The sequence below is a fragment of the Pelobates fuscus genome, chromosome 3 (genome assembly GCF_036172605.1).
Source record: "Pelobates fuscus isolate aPelFus1 chromosome 3, aPelFus1.pri, whole genome shotgun sequence".
Classification (NCBI taxonomy): Eukaryota; Metazoa; Chordata; class Amphibia; order Anura; family Pelobatidae; genus Pelobates; species Pelobates fuscus.
In genome coordinates this window covers 101444466-101459409 of record NC_086319.1, presented here as the reverse complement: position 1 = coordinate 101459409, position 14944 = coordinate 101444466, and the positions used below count along the sequence as shown (strand labels likewise).

The following is a 14944-nucleotide window of genomic DNA, read 5'->3' as shown; positions in this document are numbered from 1 at the left end:
GACGCCGGGCCTATGTGCAATTTCCAAGCATCTTTGCAGGTTTTAAATTCAAACTACCCCACAAAGGCCTACCATTTCTTAAAGTAGACACCCCAGGGTATTTCAAAAGGCATATTTTGAACCTTAGCGTGGGATCATTTTTCCGCTAGCGTGTACAAGGTGTAGCGGTTATAAGCGTTTTTTTCTGCCTTTTTGACACACAAAGTGAGTTTGCACAGTATATTTTGCAAACCATATGTGTACTACCACTGTATAATACTTCATATTTTGCTCAGCTATGTCTGCCGAGTACAAAAATACCCCCGTATGTACCTTTGCCAGGTATATGTGGACATCGGAGGGGCACATTTGGGACACAGCCATTCCATTTTTTTTCAAATTTTGAATTTTTACGCTGTGCCCATGTCCCATTTTAGAGTATTTTACCAGGCTATATAATCCAAATACCCCATAAAGCCATACCATTTCTTAAAGAAGACATCACAGGGTATTTCAAAAGGCATATTTTGAACCTTAGCGTGGGATCATTTTTCCGCTAGCTTGTACCAGGTGTAGTGGTAATAAGCGTTTTTTCTGCCTTTTTGGCACACAAAGTGAGTTTGCACAGTATATTTTGCAAACCTTATGTGTACTACCACTGTATAATACTTCATATGTTGCTCAGCTATGTCTGCTGAGTACAAAAATACCCCCGTATGTACCTTTGCCAGGTATATGTGGACATCGGAGGGGCACATTTGGGACACAGCCATTCCATTTTTTTTCAAATTTTGAATTTTTACGCTGTGCCCATGTCCCATTTTAGAGTATTTTACCAGGCTATATAAACCAAATACCCCATAAAGCCATACCATTTCTTAAAGAAGACATCCCAGGGTATTTCAAAAGGCATATTTTGAACCTTAGCGTGGGATCATTTTTCCGCTAGCTTGTACCAGGTGTAGTGGTAATGAGCGTTATTAAACGTCTTTTTTTACTTTTTAAACCTTTTTTTACTTTTTAAAACTATTTTTTAAACTTTTGTTTTGATTATTCATTTTTTTAAAGTTTCCTAAACTTTCGTAAAACTTTTTTTTACAGATTTAACATTTTTCTAAGCTTTTTTTTTTTACGTTAACCCCTAACTAGCAGTAAGCAGCACTAACAGTAAATTCCCCATTTTCCCATAACTCCCACCCACCCCAGCTAGCAAAATATTTAATTATACAATATTTAAATTAGTTAATTAAATACATTTAACCCCTGAGGGTTAAAAAATAAATAAAAGTTAATCGTCAGGGGTTAAAAAAAATTAGAACAGTATAATACTGTGATCTGTATTTTGATCACTGTAGGCAGTGATCGACTGGCAGGGAAGGGGTTAATTTTTATTTGGACTGGGTAAAGGGTTTATTTTTTTAAATTTTTTACTTAAATGTTATTAAAACTTTTTTTTAACTTAATTTTTTAACTTTTTAAAGCTTATTTTTAAACTTTTTTTAACGTTAACCCCTAGTTAGCGTAATACTAAATCCCCCAATTCCCCACTAACTTCCACCCTCCCCAGCTAGCTAAATTTATAATTTTAAAATATTTAAATTAATTAATAAAATAAATTGAACTCCTGAGGGTTAAAAAAAAAAAGAATTAACCCTCAGGGGTTAAAAAAAAAAATCAGATCTTAGTAAAATGTAATCCCTGCCAATTGATCACTGTAGTCAGTGATCAATTGGCAGGGAAGGGGTTAATTTTTTATTAAAATGGGTAAAGGGGGGGTAAAGGGGGGTGGGATTTTAATTTTACTTTATTTTTTTAACACCAGGGGGCAGGATCACTGAAGATCCGTCCCCCTGCACTTCACACAGAACCAGGAAGTGCAGGGAGGCGGAGGTGAGTATAGAGAGCACATGTGCCCGCTCAGACATGCTGTCAGAGCGGGCACATGTACTCTGACAGCCCGATCCGGTGCTCCCGGTCTGCCTCTAATGCAGAGGCAGACCGGAGCACCATTAACCCCACGATCGCCGCGATTGCGGCGATCTGGGGTTAATTTTAACGGGTGACGGACGAGGTCCGTCACTCGTCATTAACGCATTCCCCTGAGTGACGGACCTCGTCCGTCACTCGTCGTTAAGGGGTTAACCTTTTAGATGTAAACATAGCAGTTTCAGAGAACTAATGTTTTTTTTTTTTTTTTCCAAGGACCACTATAGTGTCAGGGTTAATCCAGCCTCTAGTGGCTTTCTTCCTGACGGCCGCTAGAGGTGCTTCCCCGACTCTCAATGCGAAAAATCGAATTGAGCACGCAGGAAGTCCATAGAAAAGCATTAAGAAATGCTTTCTTATGGGCGTTTTTAATGCGTGCGCGGCTCTGGCCACGCATGCGCATTTGGCTCCACTGCGGACGTCTGATGGGGAGGAGAGGTCACCGGCGCTGGATAAAGGTAAATTGCTGAAGGGAATTTAACCCTTTCAGGCCAGCGGGAGGGGGGCCCTGAGGGTGTGGGGGACCTAAGGATTATATAGTGTCAGGAAAAAAAAAATTTGAATCAGCCCCCAACTACACACACACACTGGCCCCACCGCACCCCCATACACACACTGCCCCCATACACACACTGTTCCCACTGTACCCCATGTATATACTGCACTCCCATGCACACACTACACCCCTAGTTCGGACAACTATATGAGTTGTTTTTTTCTAAACTTAAACTGTAGTATTCAGGTTTAATTGCCGTGTTGGCACTTTGAGGTATTGCGGTTTGGTCACTCGTGCTCAAAAATGTTCGCCATCACCGATCTAGATAAAAGACTCTATAGTTAAATACAAATTATGGCCAGGCACACACTTCCTCCTTGGGCACATCATTTGACATGTCACCAGATGCCCTAGAATAGAAATATTATACAGATAACTTGTTATATCTATTGAAGGCATCAATAAGAACTGTGCAACAAGGCATTTATGAAAGCAAAATATAAAAATTCTTTAAACACACCACCACAATATATTTTTTTTTACATAAAAATGACGGGTAGCTGCTTTTTCAGTAGTATAAGTGGTTATTACCCACTTAAAAAAACAAAACAAACAAAAAAACACCTATACATGAAGAGCATTACAAGTAGTTGCATGGTCACCATAGTTGAACAATCCAGCAAAGCTACTAATTGGAAAACTCTTTTTACACATGAAACAGAAAAAGAGATGGCAGAATGTAACCACAATAAATGCATTAACAGAAAACAAAAAGTAAAACAAAAACATGAAATGCCCAAAAATAGTGAAAATGATTCGATGAAGTCCCTTATTTAAGTGGGATCGCCTGACAGTCCTAATTCAAACAAAGAATAATGTGTCCACAATTAAAAAGAATGAATAAATAAATAAATAAAAGTGTGCAAAAAAAAAAAAAGCAAACAAAAAACAAAAACCCACACAGCATATAGAGGCTATAGCAACTTGATCATCAAACATCAAACAAGTCTAGCATAAAAAACCCTGATCTGGCTCAGAGAGATCCTAATGATTACCTATGTAATAGCAAGCGAACAAAATGCTTTTTACATTTTTCCTGTAATTTGACACACACACAAAGACTATATCCCTTTTCTGCTGAACATTTTCTAAAATGAAAGGAGAAAGTGAATTATAAAACTGCCAATTCTCAGCACAAGGTAGGATATTACAGAATAATATGTCCTTACTCGCAATGTGGTTATTGTGCACGGGTCACGCAGCCTTCCTTCTTCATCTTTCAAGTTATAACCCTCAGGCCTCTTGTCTCGTTCACTGACTTTCCATAGTTTCACTGTTTTATCTAAAATATAAAAAGATGACAAGATGAACATGAGTTTGCAGCTTCTGATAAAGGAATATGGAGCTGTGAAAGCATCATGGGACACGAGGTAGTTTAGGCTGGAATACTTTATGAATTTGTTTTGTTTTATCAGCATACATTTTAAAGTACCTTTATATCCTCACTCCTCGCACAATGACCATTAAAGAGTGTGGACCACAATTGGGCAATATTTAAAAATGTTAGTATAACATACATGCAGGGACATTTTACAGTACAGTAATTTTCCTCCACCCGAGACTATCCCCCCCCCCCCCCAAAAAAAAAACACATAGCAGTGTGGGTGAGGCTTACCTAGCGGCAGAGCTAAAAATGACAGTGGGGCGGAGCTAAGCATGCCCAGAAGCCGCTGCTACACAGGAAGAGGGAAGGAGTCCCTGCTTCCCCAAAGACTCCAGGAGCTGCAACTGCCTTCACTCCTCCCTTCCAGCCCATTATGGAGAGAGGTAACTTTCCATTTGTGTGACCGTCTGCTTGCCTGTGTGCGTGCGTGAGACTGTCTGCCTGTGCTCGTGCGTGAGACTGTCTGCCTGTGTGTGTGTGAGATTAACTGTGTGTGTTACTCTGTGTATGACTGTTCCCTATCCAAACACTACACCCCTATACACACACACTACACAAGATCAAGATTTTTCGCAAGGGGCGCCTAAAGCTGGCTTCATGGCATACTCACCAGGGGTGAATTTATACTTTCCAGGGCTGAATTATTATTTACCAATGGCTAGTGCTCATTTTGAGCCCTATATAGTTTACTGTATAGGATATAAATGGCAAATTAACCCCATCTAAATCATATAATTGGTTATAGATAGGTCAGCTCTGTGAAAATATATATATTTTTTTAAATATGATTGTATATTTATTTATTGGAGAGCACTCCAATTGTACAGGATTCTTGCAAAAGATTTAAACCGGAAACAGTTGAAAAAACAATGTTGCTCAAAAGACAACCTAAGCAGTTTATCAAAAGAAAGAATATTTCATCTTATCTCATTAGCTGGCACAGACACTTCACAAGCTATTCTTTTAACACAAGATCTTACCATCCTTTCATTTATCTCCTGTCCCATTTGGCTGAGCAAGGGCCCATTTAGACAGTTGGCACAAATGCAATAACATGGTACGTTTAAAAAGAATAATTTTAATTTCCTACTGGCGCTGGAAATGTCATTCTGATTGCACAGATAATATCCTTGTTAATCAAAAAACTATTTTAAAACTCAATTAACAGAACATTACACCATGTAATTAATCTTTATTCTCTCTCAATGTGTTTTCCCCCTCTGAACACATTTAAAACAGCTATGAATTGTATTAAAATGATCAATTGACTCGCAGCTTAGTTTCATCTGAGAAATTCCAACCTTTTGCTGCAAAATAATTAGACAGAGGCATATGTTCGAGAGATATATTTAATCCCCCTTCATAGTGGAATTTAAACAGGCCACTATCTGGGGAAGCAGAATTCCAGAACATTAGTCCTTTACATCATCCCCCCTGCCAAACCTGAGACTCCGGACATGAACTTGGATATTACTAGATGTTCCCTCACCAAAATATTTTAAGAGAAAGGCATTCTACTAGATTTCTAGAGATGTCCTGAATCTAACATGCAATTAACATTTACCCCCCTGCCCCCCAAAAAAGCAAAGCTTTAAAGGCAATTTAAGAATTGCTTTTCAGTAGATAGATCATCAATTTAAATTTATAATGTATCTATAGGCTCTCAAACTGGACGGTGGATGGACAGGCGGTCAGACAGATGGACAGCCAACAGGAATTAACAAAAGGAGTTTAATATTGAATTGTGTATTAACCGTTTTATTTACCGATTGGCTTAGAGTACATATTTTGCGTCAAATATTCTTCATATGCAATATATCCCATACAACCATATAGTCAATTGTTTGTAAAAATAACAGTCATGAAGAGGTCTACATATTACATTTCCCAGGAAGCTCATCCCTGTGAATCCATATGTTTGTGAATTTCAGTGCTGGCTTTCTTTAAATTGCATTTAATAGAATGTTCAAACATCATAAGAGCATGAAAGCTCCACAACATCTGGAATGTCGAAGGTTGCCTACTGCTGCACTAGTATATGCATAGTAATTGAAGACTAGAACTCATGTATAATGTTAAACACTATTGCATATTTAATTAAATAAATATCTATTTAAATAAAATGCTCTAATGGTTCATTTTGGGTCAATAACCTTGACAGCTCAATGATTCCTTAAAGGAGCACTTAAGGGTCAGGAACACAAACATATATTCCCGACCCTATAGTGTTAAAACCATCATCTATCCCCCCCTGGACTCCTCTTGTATTCAAGTCTGCAGCAGCTAACTCTGCCCCTGTCTGCTCACATCATCAGTGATTCTGTGAGCCAATCGCAATGCTTCCCCATAGGATTGGCTGTGCGTGTTGAGGAGGCAGATCAGTGGCAGAGCCAACACAAGTCAAACACAGCCCTGGCCAATCAGCATCTCCTCATAGAGATAAATCGAATCAATGCATCTCTATGAGGCAAGTTTAGTGTCTGCATGCAGAGGGTGAAGACACTGAATGCTAGTGCTTCACTTTAAGCAGGGCTGCTTAAGGAAGCACCTCTAGAAGCAAGCTAAGGAGTGGCCAGTCGGGTTATCACTAGGCTGTAATGTAAACACTGCATTTCCTATGAAAAAGACAGTGTTTACTGCAAAAAGCCTGAAGGTAATGATTCTACTCACCAGAACAAATTCAATAAGATGTAGTTGTTCTGGTGACTATAAAACGTTTTGGTCAAAATTGTATATGGATATTTGTTCATGTGTCCCTCATTCAAAACTTTGTAGATACAACACAAGACATTTTCATGATGTTAAACAGATTTTAAGTCTTGAAATCTTGCGTGTTACATACCATTGGTAGACAGCAGGAAGTAGGCAGCATTCTGCTGGGGAAGCCATCTTATCTTATTTATCTTTTCTTCAATTTCTAAACTTTTCAGGTAATCGAACTCTGGCTCGTGACTCTGGAAAGTGCTGTAAACATTATATTCTCCCCTCCGATGAGGCAGATTCTTGCTCTGCAAAGAAAAGCCGGAAAAAAATGATACACACACAAAGTATGAAATCATATCAACTTAAACGTAGTTAGCCATAATTGCTCATTATGTTTTCATGGCATTGGAAGGCTGGCAAAGGAAGGGGCAAGGGAACAAATGCTACCTGGGCCACTAGATTACTGGATTACAATTCAGTTTTTTTTGTTTTTACCAGAATGTAGTGATTAAAAGGATGTAAACTACTTGGCTGGAAAAATGTGTAACTAGTAGACAATACCAGGTGAAACAATGTGCTATATGAGTATTGGTTACAGCTGTGAATTACCTATTTATTCCTAGGTAATGTTTGTGAGCTTTCGTTTGACTCGGTGAGAGAGTCTCGGCACCTGATCAGCTGCAAATAGCTTCAAACCAAAATAAATACAAACAAAGCTAATCAGCAACTAAACAAGACACACTGCTCCCATTAGTTTGCTAGGTAGTTTTTCGCTCATATGTTTTCATGAAGGTAAAAGGCTTGTAAATGCTGATAAGAAGAATATTGGACATGCACAGTGCTTCCAAGACACTTCATTCAATTCTCCGGAGAAGCTGCAGATTTGCAACAAGAAATGTTAAATCAGAGGGGAGAATACAATGTATTTATATGCCATCATCTCCTTTATGCGTTACCTTAAAGGACCACTATAGTGCCAGGAAAACAAACTCGTTTTCCTGGCACTATAGTGTTAATAGGCCCCCTCCCCTCAGGCTCTAGGGGGAGGAAGGGGTTAAACGCTTACCTTTCTCCAGCGCCGGGGACTCGCCTCCCTCTTCCGCCGAATGCGCATACGCGGCAAGAGTCGCGCGTGCATTCAGTCAGTCCATAGGAAAGCATTCTTAATGCTTTCCTATGGACACTGGCATCTTCTCACTGTGAAAATCACAGTGAGAAGCGCCTCTAGTGGCTGACAATGAGACAGCCACTAGGGGCTGGATTAACCCATATGTAAACTAAGGAGTGGCCAGTAAAGTTATCACTAGGTTGTAATGTAAACACTGCATTTCCTCTGAAAAGACAGTGTTTACTGCGAAAAGCCTGAAGTGAATGATTCCATTCACCAGAACAAATGCAATAAGCTGTAGTTGTTCTGGTGACTATAAAACTATTTTTTTGGTCAAAATTGCATATGGATTTTTGTTTATGTGTCCCTCATTCAAAACTTTGTAGCTAAAACACAAGACATTTTCATGCTGTTAAACAGATTTTCAGTACTTTCCAGTTTGGAATGAATTCTAACGATTGGAATATGCAATAGCATTGTAGCATTTGCAGTGTTACAAATTCTTTCAATGGCAATTTTGAAACGGGGTTAGTCACTAAAGCAGGTAACAGACCTAAAAACTGTATAAAAAAATAAAATAAATAAAAAAAAGTCTAAAATAGACAGTTTGTGCTAGACTGTTTAAGCCTTCATTTTTTTTTTTTATCTATCAAAATAAAAATTAAAAATTAAAATGCAGTTACTCACTCCTATGCTTCTGGTTACTCTGTAATATCTGCATATTACTGTGATAGTCACTCATGTTAATTATTTATGTGATGGAACGCAGCACGCAAAAAAAATAAAAAAAAGGCTTACAATTTACAACAGTTTGTGAATAAAACAGTATGTGACTTAGACACATTAGCAGGGTTGTTTACAAACTCAAAACTGTCAAACTGGAAAAGTATACTACGCATTCCATTTAGCTACCCTGGGCTTAAAAGAGAAATTCACTTTGAATTAAACGTATATTCTCACTTTAGTAAAAAAGTTAGTTAGTGTTGAAATATTTCCCATTTTCATTTGGAAGTAAATAAACCATATTCAGTCTGAAGCTGTGGTTGATCTTCTTTTCTCATTATTATTGGTATTCATATAGTCCCAACATATTCCGTAACACTTTACAATGTTATAAAAAGGTTTGACCATAAACAATTACAGAATATTACAGGAACTGTAGGTAAGGACACTGCTCAAACTAGCTTACCATCTAGTTCTTTAACGCTGTCGACTGAGGGTCTTAGGAGTGGGAGTCCCTACCTCAGCACCAGATAAGGCAAAACACAGTCATTTAAATATGAAACGGTTTTACAATATGTAGAGCTGAAAAATATGTTCTGGTTCTGCTGTTGTGAAAAGCTTTGAGAGAGAGAATAAGCTAAATGTAAGATCATTTAAGCCTAGTCTTAAACAGAATCAAAAACCTCTTCAACAGATTTGGCTTAACCCCTTAAGGACACATGACATGTGTGACATGTCATGATTCCCTTTTATTCCAGAAGTGTGGTCCTTAAGGGGTTAAGCACAGCTTGCGGGAGCTCAAACGTCTGTCATGTGTGGTCTTGCCTATCGATAACCGAGGCAATGAGTGAGACATAAAAATTAGGACACAGCATGAAGCCTGTAATGAGGGAGTCAAATAAAATTAATTTGGTGTTTGGCAGCCTCTTACCTCCTGCTCACGTTGAAATATTACAACACGGCCCCCCTTGTCCCCTGTCGCAAGCAATTCTCCAGTGTTGTTGAATTCAACCGTCGAGATAATGTCAGCTACAGAGAAGAGGAAGACAAAAGACACTTTTTAGGTGACGGAGTACTTTGGCGTTCCCACATTTTTTATTGTTTGCATTTTTTTTTTCCCTCCTTTTGGAATTTTACTAAATTGACATTTCATCTCACGCTTAGAAAAGACAGACATTCTCAAACAATAGCCTTCTTACTGCCTGACAAGTGAACTCCGCCTTTAGTGAAGAAAAAATAATATTCTCTCTGACAGAGAATATCTTCCTTTTGATGAAGCCTGCTCATGTGTGGTAAATAAGGTGTTAAAAATGACCACGATATTCACACGAGATCCTTATTTACTCACACACATAGCATGTTGGTGTGTGAAGTCAGAAGAGGGCATTGATATATGTGCATTATAGACACTCGTTTGAAAAAAAAGAATAGGAGACACATGCGAATAGACACCGAATGTTTCCAGTCATTTGACAAATGCTGTTGGCATTTATGTATCTAAACGCAATGGAAAACTGTAAGCGGCTGTATTATGTAAAGCGCCTTCATTGGTTTGAATGGGAAATTTCATTTGGTTTGCATTTGGTGCAAGCAAAGCTTTCATTTATTTTAATGAGAGATCATGGGTTAACAGGGATCTCATCTAGTTGTTGGTTGAAGACAATGTTACTGGAGACTTCTCACAAGTATTTGCTGTAACGTTTAGAGTATTTTTACTTTATGGATTTTAACACTCCTTTTCTTAATTATACAGTAACAGAGTCCTATAAAACGTAACATTTTTATGGTATACAATGCAGCAGTTTTTAAGCATAGACTAAACAGGTTAAAACAAAAACAAATACACAGAACACAATAAAAGCATGTGTGCTTGGCATATCCGGACCAAATTACGACTGCTTCTTATATCACCAATGGTACATTATTTCATAAAAGTATCAGGGGGAAAAAACAAAACAAACTAATAAAAAAAACGATGCCCTTAAAGTCTAAGAGCATGAACTATTAAAACAAGGCCTTGATTTAATAACTATAGATAAGCTTTTCAAATGATCACAATCTGTAAGAAAAACCATTTCAAATGATTTATCTCCAGAAGTCACTATAAAAGGGACATTATGGACACCAAAATAAACTTTAGCTTAAATAAACCAGTTTTGGTGTAAATATCATGCCCATGCAATCTCGCTGCTCAATTCTCTGCCATTTAGGAGTTTACTCACTTTGCTTATGCAGCCCTAATCCCATCTCCCTGCATGTGACTTACACAACCTTCCTAAACACTTCCTGAAAAGTAACAGTCTGTGCAATCTAGACTCATCTCCTGCCCTGTTAATAGCCTTAAAGACCCTGCAGGAGTCTCTGAAGTGTGATTATATATAAATTTACAGAGCAGGAGATAAAAATGTCTAAACCAAGTTAACAGCTGTTTGAAAATAAAACTATTTTTACGTGCAAGCGGCGTCAGTCACAGCCAGGGGAGATGTGGCTTGGGTTGCAGGAACAGAAAAAACTTTATTTAACTCCTAAATGGCAGAGAATTGATCATGAGACTGCAGGGGCATGATTTATACACCAAAAAAAAATTGCGACATTATGCTAAAGTTGTTTTGGTGCCTATAGAATTTAAAGAATTAAACCAAGGACTACGTTTGGTAATCTCTTGTGCCTGTACACATTGTGATTTATTTGACATTGGTCCCGAATAAACAAACCGTGCTTGGTTGCATTTAAGGTCTCTGGTCAAATCAGAATTCTGTAGAATTTAAGTTTATTGTAAACTGCATAGCAAAGAAAAAGGTGGTGTTCCCTGCACAAAAGCACTCATGACCAAAGCTGTCACAATCCACTGTACGGACTACATCCAAAAGAATAGGTGAATTTTTTCTGATTAGCTTAATTGAGGCTATTTCTTCATCTACGTCAGAGGTTAATTCCAGTGCAATTATTCTCTCGATGAACACCCACCATTTGCAAATGAGCATGCTGCTTCGTAACCAAGCAGCCAAGAATGATGGAGCTGCCATCGCGTGCAAATTTAAAACGCAAGCATAAAGCTCTATTAATTAACATTTCCTTTGTGTTCTTCATTATCAACCACCACCTACGCATTAAGAAAGGTGACATTAAAAAGTGTAATAAATGTGGTAGACTGGATCAGACTTTCACATTTTTAAGAGAATGCATGAATTATATAGAGATTAAAGATAGACAAACTACATGTGAAAGGATCGGACGAAAGCAGATCTGGTAGAGTAGGCCCCTGGGAAACCTACTAATCAATACTGAAAACAGTCAAGGAAAGAGATTGAAAAAGAGTATTCAATAACTAACAGTGCCAGCAGTTATTTATAAGGATTTTTATGAAGGGTTTCTTATTGATAATTTTTTCCCCAAACATTTTTTAATTTGTACATCTATTTTTTCAGAGCTCTTGTAGAATTCAAAAAATATGCTTGAACTTTTTCTGTCCAACTGGACTGAAGAAGTGGTTAGTAACTGATCAAATTAGAGTTAAAGTAACTAACCCCTTATTTATACAATTAATCTATTAAATCAAATGTAATTGGTTATTTAAATCAATTAGAGCAGACATACTGCCTACAGATGACTTATATAGACCCTTCAATGTGAACTAGGCCACAAGGTCTCAGCAAACTGCATATTATGCTGCAAATGTAAAGGAATTCAAGAATAAATGAAGGAAAAAAAAAAAGATAGGAAGGGAGCTATGGGATGGATCAATAAAATTGCAATGGCTCAGAGTTAAATATGCCGGGTAACCCCTCCCACAATTCAAGGCAACAGCTTAAATATTTGTGGTTGGGACAAAGGTCAGTCAGTTGTGTGCTGAAAGGGATGTTCTTGTAGGCCTGTACACAATAAGGGCAAAAGAATTTCCAAAATGCACATTTTATTTCATATACAAATTTCAAACCAAACTCTCGAATGCTTGTCTTAAAGGGAGTCTTTAATGCCAGGAAAACAAACCCATTTTCCTGGCACTACAGGCTCTTGAAGAGCCCCCCTCCCTCAGCTTTGAAGGGGTTAAAACCCCTTCAGTCACTTACCTTAATCCAGTGAGACAGCCACAGGAGGCTGGACTAACCCTGCAGTGTAAACATAGCCGTTTAAGAGAAATTGCTATGTTTTCACCTGCAGGGTTGAAACTAGGTAGACCTGTCACCCAGACCACTTCATTAAGCTGAAGTGGTCTGGGTGCCTATAGCGGCACTTTAAATATGTGCTGGAATATCCCCACCACCACTTTTTATATACACAGGCCTAAAGTGTTTGTACTTGTACGGTGTAGTGACAAAACAGATTTTTCTTTTTTTAACACACACACAATGATTCAAGCAGTGACAGGACAGGTGATAAATACAAGGTGATGTGTTAATCAAACATTAAATAAGCCTATATGATGCCTGTAAAGGCTTGGATCATTAGTCTTTATAGAGTTATATACACCAAGCTCTATTCTTAGCACCTAAATGCATGAGTGATGCCTGAAAGTCTTGGATTACATATAGAGGATGCCCATGGCATCTAAAAACACATCTAATATATGGCAATATTTTCCCATTATAAACACTTCATTTACATGTATCTTTTTAAGTTATTTACTTTGACCGCTAGTGTTTTGGGTTAATGTTTTATAGATTGGGGGGTTATTGTGTGTCCATACTGTATTTGAAGAAAAACATGTATACACACACGTTTAACAAAAAAGGCTTGAGGAAAAGAAAAAAAAAAAAAGAAACAACCCACTAATGTCCTTTCACCTGCTGTCTGTAAAGCTTTGTCATGTTGCTGTAATACCTGAGCTTTTGGAATTCCAGTAGAGCAAAAGGGCTTATGACAGCATTACAATGTGATCCAAACATTACACTAAGTGCTCCCTTTTAACTAAATTGCTTTACCTTGCTGTAATTCAGAGAACATTAACGCTATGTATGCAATTCTTTTTCGAAAGCAAGATAGCGTTGCACATAGGGTCACAACAACAATTGCATACAGCAGACCTAATTAAAATTGCAAATGGGAATCATTTACTTCTATTTACAGGCGTCTCTGAAATTGAATAAATAGGATGCCAGTCTATGGGGAAAAAATTTCAATGATTTAAGACCAATAAAATTAAGCACAGGGTTAACATTTTAGCTACAAAAAAAAAAAAAATTTTAAGGCCAAAATGGCCACTTTGAATTCCTGAAAAATTCTCACTGAATAACTGTGCAAATGTGAATTTTGGATAATTCAAGGCAAATTCAAAATTTTAAGACAAAATAGTTGAACTGAAAATATTGTCAACGTGGAGAATTTTTGACCTAAAAGCTCTGTCACTTTGAATCACAAACCTATTTAGTTGTAATTTAGGTGCTATTACAAGGTAAACTGTATCTCTTCTTGGGGCACAATGCATAAAAACCTCAGAATACAGAGGCCTTGCTGCACTTTTGTACCAACATTTTACCCTACCCTACGGAAATACTTCAAAATAAGTTATGAAATGGAGTGTAATGTATATTCTTGCAGTTATTGAGAAAATAAATCTTAAAAGCATGTTTTTTTTTTTTAAAGGGATGGAGTAACCCTTTAAATTGTGTCATACGTAAAAAATAAAATAATAAATTGATGAGCATGTGTGTGTTTATTAAACCACAAACAGCATATAATTGCATCTTAGAAATGTTCATTAAATCTTTTATTGAAACCATGGTTCACTATTCAAATTTTACGTTGTTCCTTTAAAGGACCACTATAGGGTCAGGAACACAAACATGTATTCCTGACCCTACAGTGTTAAAACCACCATCTAGCCGCCCTGGGCCTCTCATGCATCCATAAATATAACAAAATCTTACTGTATTCAAGCCAGAAGCTGTAACTCTGCATGCTGTTTGCCAAAAAAAAAATAAAAAACAAGCAGTCTGCTGACATCATCAGAAGTGGTAGTCTGATCCAATCACAGTGCTTCCCCATAGGATTGGCTGAGACTGACAAGGAGGCAGATCAGGGGCAGAGCCAGCATGATTCAAACACAGCCCTGGCCAATCAGCATCTCCTCATAGACATGAATTGAATCAATGAATCTCTATGAGGAAAGTTCAGTGTCTGCATGCAGAGGGAGGAGATACTGAATGTTTGGATGCATTTTAGGCAGCCATGGCCCAGGAAGGATCTCTAACAGCCATCTGAGCAGTGGCCAGTGAAGTTATCACTAGGCTGTAATGTAAACACTGCATTTTATCTGAAAATACATTGTTTACAGCAAAAAGCCTAAAGGTAATGATTCTACTCACCAGAACAAATTCAATAAGCTGTAGTTGTTTTGGTGACTATAGTGTCCCTTTAACATCTCAGGACATCAAGTATATTACCTTGGAGGTTGCATAGATTAATTTACTGGAATGTGTACGATTATTAGGTTGGAACAAAAGTGAAATAGCTCAAAAACTGAAAACATGTATTCAGATACAGGTAACAAAAGAGACAACCTCAA

General features: G+C 37.7%; 1 protein-coding gene across 2 annotated transcripts in view; it reads right to left on the bottom strand.

Annotated features, from left to right (window-relative positions):
• The window catches only part of PPP2R2B (protein phosphatase 2 regulatory subunit Bbeta), a 275434-nt gene that overhangs the window by 42098 nt on the left and 218392 nt on the right, over window positions 1-14944 (bottom strand). For both annotated transcript variants that reach the window (XM_063447385.1, XM_063447386.1), the window contains exons 2-4: window positions 9371-9468; window positions 6748-6913; window positions 3691-3803 (exon numbers count right to left, since the gene is read on the bottom strand). In XM_063447385.1, the coding sequence (XP_063303455.1) occupies window positions 3691-3803; window positions 6748-6913; window positions 9371-9468 (377 nt within the window). The remainder of the gene's footprint in view (window positions 1-3690; window positions 3804-6747; window positions 6914-9370; window positions 9469-14944) is intronic.